Source organism: Mobula hypostoma, chromosome 2, assembly GCF_963921235.1.
Source record: "Mobula hypostoma chromosome 2, sMobHyp1.1, whole genome shotgun sequence".
Lineage (NCBI taxonomy): Eukaryota > Metazoa > Chordata > Chondrichthyes > Myliobatiformes > Myliobatidae > Mobula > Mobula hypostoma.
In genome coordinates, this window is record NC_086098.1 from 4,101,357 (window position 1) to 4,115,794 (window position 14,438).

Here is a 14,438-nt window from a genome sequence, read left to right on the forward strand (position 1 = left end):
AGGCATTGGTGAGGCCGAATCTGGAGTATTGTGTTCAGTTTTGGTCACCAAATTACAGGAATGATATTAATAAGGTTGAAAGAGTGCAGAGAAGGTTTACAAGGATGTTGCCGGGACTTGAGAAACTCAGTTACAGAGAAAGTTTGAATAGTTTAGGACTTTATTCCCTGGAGCGTAGAAAAATGAGGAGAGATTTGATAGAGGTATATAAAATTATGACAGGTATAGGTAGAGTGAATGCAAGCAGGCTTTTTCCACTGAGGCAAGGGGAGAAAAAAACCAGAGGACATGGGTTAAGGGTGAGGGGGGAAAAGTTTAAAGGGAACATTAGAGGGGGCTTCTTCACACAGAGAGTGGTGGGAGTATGGAATGAGCTGCCAGACGAGGTGGTAAATGCAGGTTCTTTTTTGACATTTAAGAATAAATTGGACAGATACATGGATGGGAGGTGTATGGAGGGAAATGGTCCGTGTGCAGGTCAGTGGGACTAGGCAGAAAATGTTTCGGCACAGCCAAGAAGGACCAAAAGGCCTGTTTCTGTGCTGTTGTTTCTATGGTTCTATGGGTCACTTTTCAACATAATTGTATAAGGGCTAAGAGAGTTGGAAAAGCACGCCTGAAGGCTTTGTGTGACAATGCAAGGAGCATTTGTAACAAGGTGGATGAATTAAAAGTGCAGATTGTTATTAATGAATATGATATAGTTGGGATCACAGAGACATGGCTCCAGGGTGACCAGGGATGGGAACTCAACATTCAGGGATATTCAATATTCAGGAGGGATAGACATGAAAGAAAAGGAGGTGGGGTGGCATTGCTGGTTAGAGAGGAGATTAACGCAATAGAAAGGAAGGACATAAGCCGGGAGGATGTGGAATCGATACGGGTAGAGTTGCATAACACTAAGGGGCAGAAAACGCTGGTGGGAGTTGTGTACAGGCCACCCAACAGTAGTAGTGAGGTTGGGGATGGTATTAAACAGGAAATTAGAAATGTGTGCAATAAAGGAACAGCAGTTATAATGGGTGACTTCAATCTACATGTAGATTGGGTGAACCAAATTGGTAAGGGTGCTGAGGAAGAGGATTTCTTGGAAGATATGCGGGATGGTTTTTTGAACCAACATGTTGAGGAACCAACTAGAGAGCAGGCTATTCTAGACTGGGTATTCAGCAATGAGGAAGGGTTAATTAGCAATCTTGTCGTGAGAGGCCCCTTGGGTAAGAGTGACCATAATATGGTGGAATTCTTCATTAAGATGGAGAGTGACATAGTTAATTCAGAAACAAAGGTTCTGAACTTAAAGAAAGGTTCTGAACTTAAAGAAGGGTAACTTTGAAGGTATGAGACATGAATTAACTAAGATAGACTATTAAATGTCACTTAAAGGGTTGACGGTGGATATGCAATGGCAAGCATTTAAAGATCGCATGGATGAACTACAACAATTGTTCATCCCAGTTTGGCAAAAGAATAAATCAAGGAAGGTAGTGAACCCATGGCTGACAAGGGAAATTAGGGATAGTATCAATTCCAAAGAAGAAGCATACAAATTAGCCAGAAAAAGTGGCTCACCTGAGGACTGGGAGAAATTCAGAGTTCAGCAGAGGAGGACAAAGGGCTTAATTAGGAAGGGGGAAAAAGATTATGAGAGAAAACTGGCAGGGAACATAAATACTGACTGTAAAAGCTTTTATAGATATGTGAAAAGAAAAAGATTGGTTAAGACAAATGTAGGTCCCCTACAGACAGAAACAGGTGAATTGATTATGGGGAGCAAGGACATGGCAGACCAATTGAATAATTACTTTGGTTCTGTCTTCACTAAGGAGGACATAAATAGTCTTCCGGAAATAGTAGGGGACAGAGGGTCCAGTGAGATGGAGGAACTGAGGGAAATACATGTTAGAAGGGAAGTGATGTTAGGTAAATTGAAGGGATTAAAGGCAGATAAATCCCCAGGGCCAGATGCTCTGCATCCCAGAGTGCTTAAGGAAGTAGCCCAAGAAATAGTTGATGCATTAGTGATAATTTTTCAAAACTCTTTAGAGTCTGGACTAGTTCCTGAGGATTGGAGGGTGGCTAATGTAATGTAAAGGAGGGAGAGAGAAACCAGGGAATTATAGACCAGTTAGCCTAACATCGGTGGTGGGGAAACTGCTAGAGTCAGTTATCAAAGATGTGATAACAGCACATTTGGAAAGCAGTGAAATCATCGGACAAAGTCAGCATGGATTTGTGAAAGGAAAATCATGTCTAACGAATCTCTTAGAATTTTTTGACGATGTAACTAGTAGAGTGGATAGGGGAGAACCAGTGGATGTGGTATATTTGGATTTTCAAAAGGCTTTTGACAAGGTCCCACACAGGAGATTAGCGTGCAAACTTAAAGCACACGGTATTGGGGGTAAGGTATTGATGTGGATAGAGAATTGGTTAGCAGACAGGAAGCAAACAGTGGGAATTAGCAGGACCTTTTCAGAATGGCAGACAGTGACTAGTGGGGTACCGCAAGGCTCAGTGCTGGGACCCCAGTTGTTTACAATATATATTAATGACTTGGATGAGGGAATTAAATGCAGCATCTCCAAGTTTGCGGATGACACGAAGCTGGGTGGCAGTGTTAGCTGTGAGGAGGATGCTAAGAGGATGCAGGGTGACTTGCATGGGTTAGGTAAATGGGCAAATTCATGGCAGATGCAATTTAATGTGGATAAATGTGAAGTTATCCACTTTGGTGGCAAAAACAGGAAAACAGATTATTATCTGAATGGTGGCCGATTAGGAAAAGGGGAGGTGCAACGGGACCTGGGTGTCATTATACACCAGTCATTGAAAGTGGGCATGCAGGTACAGCAGGCAGTGAAAAAGGCGAATGGTATGCTGGCATTTATAGCAAGAGGATTCTAGTACAGGAGCAGGGAGGTACTACTGCAGTTGTACAAGGCCTTGGTGAGACCACACCTGGAGTATTGTGTGCAGTTTTGGTCCCCTAATCTGAGGAAAGACATCTTTGCCATAGAGGGAGTACAAAGAAGGTTCGCCAGATTGATTCCTGGGATGGCAGGACTTTCATATGATGAAAGACTGGATGAACTAGGCTTATACTTGTTGGAATTTAGAAGATTGAGGGGGGGATCTGATTGAAACGAATAAAATCCTAAAGGGATTGGACAGGCTAGATGCAGGAAGATTGTTCCCGATGTTGGGGAAGTCCAGAACGAGGGGTCACAGTTTGAGGATAAAGGGGAAGCCTTTTAGGACCGAGATTAGGAAAAACTTCCTCACACAGAGAGTGGTGAATCTGTGGAATTCTCTGCCACAGGAAACAGTTGAGGCCAGTTCATTGGCTATATTTAAGAGGGAGTTAGATATGGCCCTTGTGGCTACGGGGGTCAGGGGGTATGGAGGGAAGGCTGGGGCAGGGTTCTGAGTTGGATGATCAGCCATGATCATACTGAATGGCGGTGCAGGCTCGAAGGGCCGAATGGCCTACTCCTGCACCTATTTTCTATGTTTCTATGTTTCTTGGTTTTGAGGTGGCATTCTGCTGTTTTATAGAACAGTGTGACATGAGCTGGGCAGAGATCAGTGAGGAGAGACTATGGTTTAAAATATAAAACATAGAACAGTACAGACCTTTTGACCCACAATGTTATGCTGACCTTTTAACCTAATGATACAGTCAGTTACTACTTCATTAAGTACACCTGTGCACCAACTCATTAATGCAAATAACTAATCAGCCAATCATGTGGCAGCAGTTAAATACATAAAAGCATGCAGTCATAGTCAAAAGGTTCAGTTGCTGTTCAGAATGGAGAAGAATTGTGATCTAACTGACTTTGACCATGTCGGTCTCAGATAGGGTGGTTTGAGTATCTCAGAAACAACTTGATCTCCTGTGATTTTCATGCACGACTGTCTGTAGAGTTTACAGGAAATGGTGTGAAAAGCAAAACAAAATCCATTGAGCAGCAGTTCTGTAGCCAAAATGCTTTGTTAATGACAGAGATCAGAGGAGAATGGCCAGTCTGGTTCAAGTCTAAAGGTAGATAAATCTCCCGGACCAGATGGAATGCACCCTCGTGTTCTGAAGGAAGTAGCTGTGGAGATGGCGGAGGCATTAGCGATGATCTTTCAATAGTTGATAGATTCTGGCATGGTTCCGGAGGACTGGAATATTGCAAATGTCACTCCGCTATTTAAGAAGGGGGCAAGGAAGCAAAAAGGAAATTATAGACCTGTTAGCTTGACATCGGTGGTTGGGAAGTTGTTGGAGTCGATGGTCAAGGATGAGGTTACAGAGTACCTGGAGGCATATGACAAGATAGGCAGAACTCAGCATGGATTCCTTAAAGGAAAATCCTGCTGACAAACCTATTACAATTTTTTGAGGAAATTACCAGTAGGCTAGACAAGGGAGATGCAGTGGATGTTGTATATTTGGATTTTCAGAAAGCCTTTGACAAGGTGCCACACATGAGGCTACTTAACAAGATAAGAGCCCATGGAATTACGGGAAAGTTACATACGTGGATAGAACATTGACTGATTGGCAGGAAACAGAGAGTGGGAATAAAGGGATCTTATTCTGGTTGGCTGCCGGCTACCAGTAGTGTTCCACTGGGGGTCTGTGTTGGGGCCGCTTCTTTTTACATTGTACATCAACGATTTGGATTATGGAATAGGTGGCTTTGTGGCTAAGATTGCTGATGATATGAAGATAGGTGGAGGGGCCGGTAGTGCTGAGGAAACAGACAGTCTGCGGAGAGACTTGGATAAATTAGAAGAATGGGCAAAGAAGTGGCAAATGAAGTACAATGTTGGAAAGTGTATGGTTATGCACTTTGGCAGAAGAAATAAACAGGCAGACTATTATTTAAATGGGGAAAGAATTCAAAGTTCTGAGATGCAACGGGACTTGGGAGTCCTCGTACAGGATTCCCTTAAAGTTAACCTCCAGGTTGAGTCGATGGTGAAGAAGGCAAATGCAATGTTGGCATTCATTTCTAGAGGAATAGAGTATAGGAGCAGGGATGTGATGTTGAGGCTCTATAAGGTGCTGGTGAGACCTTACTTGGAGTACTGTGGCAGTTTTGGTCTCCTTATTTAAGAAAGGATGTGCTGACGTTGGAGAGGGTTCAGAGAAGATTCACAAGAATGATTCCAGGAACGAGAGGGTTACTGTATGAGGAACAGCTGGCAGCTCTTGGGTTGTATTCCCTGGAGTTCGGCGGGGGGGGGGGGGGTGGAATCTCATAGAAACATTCCGAATGTTAAAAGGCCTGAACAGATTAGATATGGTGAAGTTATTTCCCAAGGTAGAAGATTCTAGGACAAGAGGGCATGACTTCAGGATTGAAGGACGTCCATTTAGAACCGGGATGTGGAGAAATTACTTTAATCAGAGGGTGGTTAATCTGTGGAGTTTGTTGCCACGAGCAGCTGTGGAGGCCAAGTCACTGGGTGTATTTAAGGCAGAGATAGATAGGTTCTTGATTATCCAGGACATCAAACGGTATGGATTGAAGGCAGGGGAGTGGTGATGACTGAAAGAATTGCATCAGCACAGGATTGAATGGCAGAGCAGACTCGATGGGCTGACTGGCCTACTTCTGCTTCCCTATCTTATGGTCTTATGGTTATGGTCTTTTCAAATGCTTTGCTGAAGTCCATGTACTCTACATCTACTGCTCTGCCTTCATCAATGTGTTCAGTCACATCCTCAAAAAATTTAATCAGGCTCATAAGGCATGACCTGCCATTGACAAAGCCATGATGACTATTCCTAATCATATTATCTCTCTCCAAATATTCATAAATCCTGCATCTCAGGATCTTTTCCAACAACTTACCAACCACTGAAGTAAGACTCACTGGTCTGTAATTTCCTGGGCCATCCCTGCTCCTTTTCTTGAATAAGTGAACAATATCCGCAACCCTCCAATCCTCTGGAACATCTCCCATCCTCATTGATGATGCAAAGATCATCGCCAGAGGCTCAGCAATCTCCTCCCCCGCTGCCCACAGTAGCTCGGGGTACATCCCATCCGGTCCCGGTGACTTATCCAACTTGATGCTTTCCAAAAGTTCCAGCACATCCTCTTTCTTAATATCTACATGCTTAAGCTTTTCAGTCCACAGCACGTCATCCCTACAATCGCCAAGATCCTTTTCCGTAGTGAATACTTAAGTAAAGTATTCATTAAGTACCTCTGCTATCTCTTTCGGTTCCATGCACACTTTTCCACTGTCACACTTGATTGGTCTTATTCTCTCACATCATATCCTCTTGCTCTTCACATACTTGTAAAATGCCTTGTGGTTTTCCTTAATCCTGCTCTCCAAAGGGCTTCTCATTACTCCTTCTGGCTCTCCGAATTTCATTCTTAAGCTCCTTCCTGCTAGCCTTATAATTTTCTAGATCTCTATCATTACCTAGTTTTTTGAACCTTTCGTAAGCTTTTCTTTTCTTCTTGACTAGATTTTCAACAGCCTTTGTACACCACGGTCCCTGTACCCTACCATCCTTTCCCAGTCTCATTGGAGCGTACCTATGCAGAATGCCATGCAAATATTCCTGAACATTTGCCACATTTCTGCTATACATTTCCCTGAGAACATCTGTTTCCACTTTATGCTTCCAATTTCCTGCCTGATATCTTCATATTTCCCTTTACTTCAATTAAACACTTTCCTAACTTGTCTGTTCCTATCCCTCTCCAATGCTATGGTAAAGGAGATAGAATTATGATCACAATCTCCAAAATGTTCTCCCACTGAGAGATCTGACACCTGACCAGGTTCATTTCCCAATACCAGATCAAGTACAGCCTCTCCTCTTGTAGGTTTATCTACATATTGTGTCAAGAAACCTTCCTGAACACACCTAACAAATTCAAGGGATACGCTCAAACCGATGGTCTAAGATATTTTAATGCAAGAAGCATCATGAACAAATCGGATGAGCTTGAAACATGGATCAGTACTTGGAGCTATGATGTTGTGGCCATTACAGAGACTTGGATGGCACAGGGGCAGGAATGGTTACTTCGAGTGCCAGATTTTAGATGTTTCAGAAAAGACAGGGAGGAAGGCAAAAGAGGTGGGGGCATGACACTGCTGATCAGAGATAATGTCACAGCTGCAGAAATGAAGGAAGTCATGGAGGGATTGTCTACTGAGTCTCTCTGGGTGGAAGTTAGAAACAGGAAGGGGTCAATAACTCTACTGAGTGTTTTTTTATAGACCACCCAACAGTAACAGGGACATAGAAGAGCAGATAGGGAGGTAGAGAATATAGATTTCAGCAAGGCATTTGATAAGGTAGCCCATTCAAAGCTTATTGAGAAAGTAAGGAGGCATGGGAGCCAAGGGGATATTGCTTTGTGGATCCAGAAATGGCTTGCCAACAGAAGACAAAGAGTGGTTGTAGATGGGTCATATTCTGTATGGAGGTCGGTGACCAGTGATATGCCTCAGGGATCTGTTCTGGGACCCCTATTCTTTGTGATTTTTAATAAATGACCTGGATGAGAAAGTGGAGGGATGGGTTAGTAAATTTGCCGATGACACAAAGGTTGGGGGTGTTGTGGATAGTGTGGAGGGCTGTCAGAGGTTACAGCGGGACATTGATAGGATGCAAAACTGGGCTGAGAAGTGGCAGATGGAGTTCAACCCAGTTAAGTGTGAGGTGGTTCACTGATGGCAGAATATAGCATTAATGGTAAGACTCTTTGCAGTGTGGAGGATCAGAGGGATCTTGGGGTCCGAGTCCATAGGACACTCAAACCTGTCGCACAGGTTGACTCTGTGGTTAAGAACGCATACGGTGCATTGGCCTTCATTAACCATGGGATTGAGTTTAAGAGTCAAGAGGTAATGTTACAGCTATATAGGGCCCTGATCAGACCCCACTTGGAGTACTGTGCTCAGTTCTGGTCACCTCACTACAGGAAGGATGTGGAAACTATAGAAAGGGTGCAGAGGAGATTTACAAGGATGCTGCCTGGATTGGGAAGCATGCCTTAAGAAAACAGGTTGAGTGAACTTGGCCTTTTCTCCTTGGAGCGATGGAGGATGAGAGGTGACCTGATAGAGGTGTATAAGACAATGAGAGGCATTGATCATGTGGATAGTCAAGAGTCTTTTTCCCAGGGCTGAAATGGCTAGCACGAGAGGGCACAGTTTTAAGGTGCTTGGAGGTAGGTAGGAGGAGATGTCAGTGGTAAGTCGTTGACGCAGACAGTAGTGAATGCATGGAATGGGCTGCCGGGGATGGTGGTGGAGGCGAATACGATAGGGTCTTTTAAGAGACTCCTGGATAGGTACATGGAGCTTAGAAAAATACAGGGCCATGGGTAACCCTAGGTAATTTCTAAAATAAGTACGTTTGGCACAGCATTGTGGGCCGAAGGGCCTGTATTGTGCTGTAGTTTTTCTATGTTTCTATGACTCTTATCTCTGATCGGCAGTGCCCCACCCCCACCTCTTTTGCCTCCCTCCCTGTCCTTTTTGAAACATCTAAAACCTGGCACTCGAAGTAACCATTCCTGCTCATGAACCATCCAAGTCTCTGTAATGGCCACAACATCATAGCTCCAAGTACTGATCCATACTCTAAGTTCATCCGCTTTGTTCATGATTCTTCTTGTATTAAAATAGACACATCTCAAATCATCGGTCTGAGCGCATCCCTTCTCGATCACCTGCCTATCCTCCCTCTTACAATGTCTTCAAGCTTTCTCTATTTGTGAGCCAACAGCCCCTTCCTCTGTCTTTTCAGTTTGGTTCCCACCCCCCCCCCCCAGCAATTCTAGTTTAAACTCTCCTCAATAGCCTTAGCAAACCTCCCTGCCAGGATAATGGTCCTCCTGGGATTCAAGTGCAACCTGTCCTTTTTGTACAGGTCACACCTGCCCCAAAAGAGGTCCCAATGATCCAGAAATCTGAATCCCTGCCTCCTGCTCCAATCCCTCAGCCACACATTTATCTTCCACCTCACTCTATTCCTATACTCACTGTCACGTGGCACAGGCAGTAATCCCGAGATTACTACCTTTGTGGTCCTGCTTCTCAACTTCCTTCCTAACCCCCTGTTGTCTGTTGTCAGGATCTCCTCTCTTTTCCTACCTATGTCATTGGTACCAATATGTACCATGACCTCTGGCTGTTCACTTTCCCACTTCAGGATATCTTGGACGCGATCAGAAACAGCCCAGATCCTGGCACCTGGGAGGAAAACAACCATCCGTGTTTCTTTCCTGTATCCACAGAATCGCCTGTCTGACCCCCTAACTATAGTGTCCCCTATTACTGCTGCAATCCTCTTCCTTTCCCTACCCTTCTGAGCCATAGGGTCAGACTCTGTGCCAGAGGCACGGCCACTGTTGCTCCCCCCAGGTAGGTCGTCCCTTCCAACAGTACTCAAACAGGAGTACTTATTGTTAAGGGGGACAGTCACAGGGGTACTCTCTGGACAATAAAATGGACTGGTCAAAGAACACTGAGGCTGTCTACAAGAAAGGTCAGAGCCGTCTCTATTTCCTGAGGAGACTGAGGTCCTTTAACATCTGCCGGACGATGCTGAGGATGTTCTACGAGTCTGTGGTGGCCAGTGCTATCATGTTTGCTGTTGTGTGCTGGGGCAGCAGGCTGAGGGTAGCAGACACCAACAGAATCAACAAACTCATTCGTAAGGCCAGTGATGTTGTGGGGATGGAACTGGACTCTCTGACAGTGGTGTCTGAAAAGAGGATGCTGTCCAAGTTGCATGCCATCTTGGACAATGTCTCCCATCCACTACATAATGTACTGGTTGGGCACAGGAGTACATTCAGCCAGAGACTCATTCCACCGAGATGCAACACAGAGCGTCATAGGAAGTCAATCCTGCCTGTGGCCATCAAACTTTACAACTCCTCCCTTGGAGGGTCAGACACCCTGAGCCAATAGGCTGGTCCTGGACTTATTTCCTGGCATAATTTCCATATTACTATTTAACTATTTATGGTTTTATTACTATTTATTATTTATGGTGCAACTGTAACGAAAACCAATTTCCCCCTGGATCAATAAAGTATGACTATGACTGTGACTATGTATCTGACTCTTGCCCTTCCCTCTCCTGACTGTTACCCACTGATCTGTCTTCCGAGGCCCCGGTGTGGCTACTTGCCTATAGCTCCTCTCCATCACCTCCTCACTTTCCCTGAAGGTCATCGAGCTGCAGCTCTAGTTCTCTAACCTGTCCCTCAGGAGCTGCAACTTGACACAGCTGGCGCAGATGTGATAAACCAAGACCAATTCCAATGCCAGCAGCATTTCGGTAAGCCACCAAGATCTAGATTCCAGAGCAAGGCTGCAGCCCAAAAAATACCTAGACCTGCCTGTCTTAAAAGGCTGACTCCTTATTTTTAATGCACTGGTCTCTCATTCCAGTGTCTCTCGCAAGAGAAACATACTTTTCATACCTCATCCGAACAATCCTGATGAAGAGTCTCAGCCCGAAATGTCAGTTATCATCTCTACAGATTCTCCCTGATCTGTTGTGTTCCTCCAACACTGCGTGTATTCCGTATACTTTTCACATCCACCATGTCAACGTTACTGAAGATCGTACTTGTTTCAATCAAGTCTCCTCTCACTCAGCTAAACTGAGATCCATTTGCCCGTGTGAGACTACTTAGGCGTCATGGGCACTCAGCCAGTACACTTCCTCTCAACTCTGTTCGAGGCATGTTACATAAGGAGACCAGTAGTGTACACTGTACTCCAGATGCAGTCTCACCAATGCTCTTTCTAAATGAAGCGTGACTTCCCCACTTTTGTGTTCGATGGGAAAAGAGGCCCCAGGGGACCAAGTGGTTATTCAAAAGCAAATGACGAGCTGACACTAATCAGCAGAGGAGAAGTGTAGTCAGCACTGGTTAGCAGCCATCTACGTGTTCTTTCACATGTGGAACCTATTATAGCACAGGGCAATGTTCCGGAAACAAAACTCCCTCAAATGTCGAAAAATAAAGTTATTGGAATTCAGAGCCACATCCTTCCGACTGTGACTTTTGTTAGTCGCGGTATCCAAATAATATGGCCGATGAATTTTAAAACGGTGGTGCATGTAACAGACCTGATTACAAAGACATTCACGCTTTCAACACAGCTCTGGCAAATAGAACGTAGAACTATACAGGCCCTTTGGTCCACAAAGTTGTGTCAACCTATTTAGTTCCTCTAAGATCAGTCTAACCTTCCCTCTCACATTACCCTGAACTGAGTACATCTATATGAAACGTTGCTGCAGAAAATCAGCATCCATCATCAAAGATCCTCACCACCCAGCCCATGCTCCTTTCTCACTGTTGCCATCAGGCAGAAGGTACAGGTGCCTCAGGACTCACACCACCAGGTTCAAGAACAGTTACTACCCCTCAACCAACAGGTTCTTGAACAAAATGAGTTAACTACACTCATTTAAGGACATTTTTTACCTTGTTTATTTCATGCTCATTATTTATTGCTATTTGAATTTGAATTTGAATTGACTTTATTTCTTACATCCTTCTCATACACGAGTAAAAATCTTTACATTACTTCTCTGTCTAAATGTGCCATGTACAATCATAGTAATTTATAATAGCTTATAAGAAATAGAACAGTCAATGTAATATAGAACATAGAAACATAGAAAACCTACAGCGCAATACAGGCCCTTTCGCCCACAAAGCTGTGCTGAACATATCCTTACCTTAGAAATTACCTACGGTTACCCATAGCCCTCTATTTTCCTGAGCTCCATGTATCCCATCCAGGAGTCTCTTAAAAAACCTTACTGTATCCACTTCTACCACCATCGCCGGCAGCCCATTCCACGCACTCACCACTCTCGGCATAAAAAACTTACCCCTGACATCTCCTCTGTACCTACTTCCAAGCACCTTAAAACTACGCCCTCTCGTGTCAGCCATTTCAGCCCTGGGAAAAAGCCTCTGACTATCCACACAATCAATGCCTCTCATCATCTTATACACCTCTATCAGGTCACCTCTCATCCTCTGTCGCTCCAAGGAAAAAAGACCGAGTTCACTCAATATAGAGTACATTCAAATCAGCGTGAGTTCATCAGTCTGATGGCCTGGTGGAAGAAGCTGTCCCGGACCCTGTTGGTCTTGGCTTTTATGCTGCGGGACTGCTTCCTGGATGGTAGTAGCTGGAATAGATTGTGGTTGGGGTGACTTGGGTCCCCAACGATCCTACGAGCCCTTTTTTCACACCTGTTTTTGTAAATGTCCTGAACCATGGGAAGTTCACAACTACAGATGCACTGGGCTGCCCGCACCACTCTCTGCAGAGTCCTGCGATTGAGGGAGGTACAGTTCCCATACCAGACAGTGATGCAGCCAGTCAGGATGCTCTCAATTGTGCCCCTGTAGAAAGTTCTTAAGATCTGGGGGCCCATACCAAATTTCCTCAACTGTCTGAGGTGAAAGAGGCACTGTTGTGCCTTTTTCACCACACGTGAGGTCCTCAGTGATGTGGATGCCGAGGAACTTGAAGCTGTTTACCCTCTCAACCCCAGATCCATTGATGTCAATAGGAGTTAGCCCATCTCCATTCCTCCTGTAGTCCACAACCAGCTCTTTATTATTTCTATCTGCATTTTCACAGCTTAACAGTTAACAGTACCTGATGTTTACAGTTACTGTTCTATAGATTTACTAAGTATTCCTACAGAAAAAGAATCTGAGGGTTGTAGGTGGTGACATGTATCTACTCTGATAATAAATTTTTACTTGACTTTACCTTAAACATGCCCTCGAAGATGCATGAAGAGATATGGGGAAGGCAGGAGATTGGGTCTGAGAAGGAAATGGATCAGCCATGAAGAAATGCCAGAGCAGACTTGATGGGCCAAATGGCCTAATTCTGCTCCTATATCTTATGGTCTTAAACTCCCAGGAGATCAGAAGTTTCTGAGATACTCAAACCACCCTGACTGGCACCAACAATCATTCTGTGCTCAGTCATTTAAATCACTTTTCTTTCCCCACTCTAATATTTGATCTGAAAAACAATTGAACCTCTTGACCATGATTACATGATTTTATGGATTGAGGTGCTGCCACACGATTGGCTGGCTAGATACTTGCATTAACAGGCAGGTGTACCTAATAAAGTGGCCACTGGGTGTAGACTGTAATTGGTTATTATGAATAAACATGTATGACGATGTTATCGTGACAATTCAGAAATTCAGTGAAACCCCAGAGACCACGATAACACCAAAAGGTGGGAAATCAGCACCCATAACTTTCTTTAAACAATATAAGCAAACACAGAACATCACAGGTTTAAGCAAATTGGTTACTACCTGCTTAATCTTATGAACAACTAGCTGGTACCGAAATATATCTATGATGTGTAAGATAATTTCAATTCAAGTTCCCTTTTACAGATTTTATGAAACCTTACTTTTCGGTGCACGCTTAGAATCATTAAGACCCAATCCTGAGACAGGTCTCCACTGTTTTGGATTGCCATGGTTAGCGGGACACTGTTACAGCTTGGGGTGTTGGAGCCTGGAGTTAATTCCGCTGACGCCTGTAGGAAGTTTGTACGTCCCTCCCATGACTACGTGACTTTCCTGCCACAGTCCAAAAACGTTCTGGTTAGTCGGTTGTAACTTGCCCTGTGATTAGGCTTGGGCTGAACAGGCAGGTTTCTGGGTGGTGCAGCTGATCGAGTTGAAGGGCGGGTTCCACGCGGCATCTCTAAATAAATAGCGGAGAAAGAGAGCGATGCTTACCTGGCTTGGGTCGTACACCATTAGCCTGTTCTGATACTGAGCTGTGTTAGTCACTCCACCTGACACAAAACAATAATAATTATCAACAAAAGACATTCTGCAGATGCTGGAAATCTCCAGCAATCTCCCAAACTGCTGGAGGGACTCAAAAGGAGGGGAACGTGGAAAAGGAATAAGCTGCTGACGTTTTGGGCCAAGACCCTTTGTCAGGTCTGGAAAGGAAGGAGGAAGCCAGGGTAAGAAGGTGAGGGCAGGGGGAAGAGTATCAGCCGGCAGCTGATGAGTGAAGCCAGGTGAGGAGGAAGGCAGGTGGGCGGGTGGGAGAGGCAGGTAAAGTAAGGAGCTGGAAGGTGATAGGTGTAAAAGGAAGAAGGAATCTGATCTGAGAGGAGAGTGGGCCATGGAAGAAAGGGAAGGAGGAGGGGACGAAAGGGAGGTGATGGGCAGGTGAGGAGAAGGGAACCAGAATGGAAAATGCAAAAAAGAGAGAAGGGGAAGGGGGAGGAGAAATTACTGGAGTTAGAGAAATGCCATCATATTGGAGTCTACCCAGTTGGAATATGAAGTGCTGCTCCTCCAACCTGAGTGTGGCTGTGTTTACACAGAACTCTCACTAAGTTATAAGGATGAA

The 14,438-nt window shown here is 44.5% G+C and overlaps 1 protein-coding gene across 1 annotated transcript in view; it reads right to left on the reverse strand.

Moving 5' to 3' along the window:
• klhl32 (kelch-like family member 32) overlaps positions 1–14,438 on the reverse strand; it is a 276,783-nt gene that overhangs the window by 20,071 nt on the left and 242,274 nt on the right. The window contains exon 9 of the mRNA XM_063069988.1: positions 13,808–13,866. Within this exon, the coding sequence (XP_062926058.1) occupies positions 13,808–13,866 (59 nt within the window). The remainder of the gene's footprint in view (positions 1–13,807; positions 13,867–14,438) is intronic.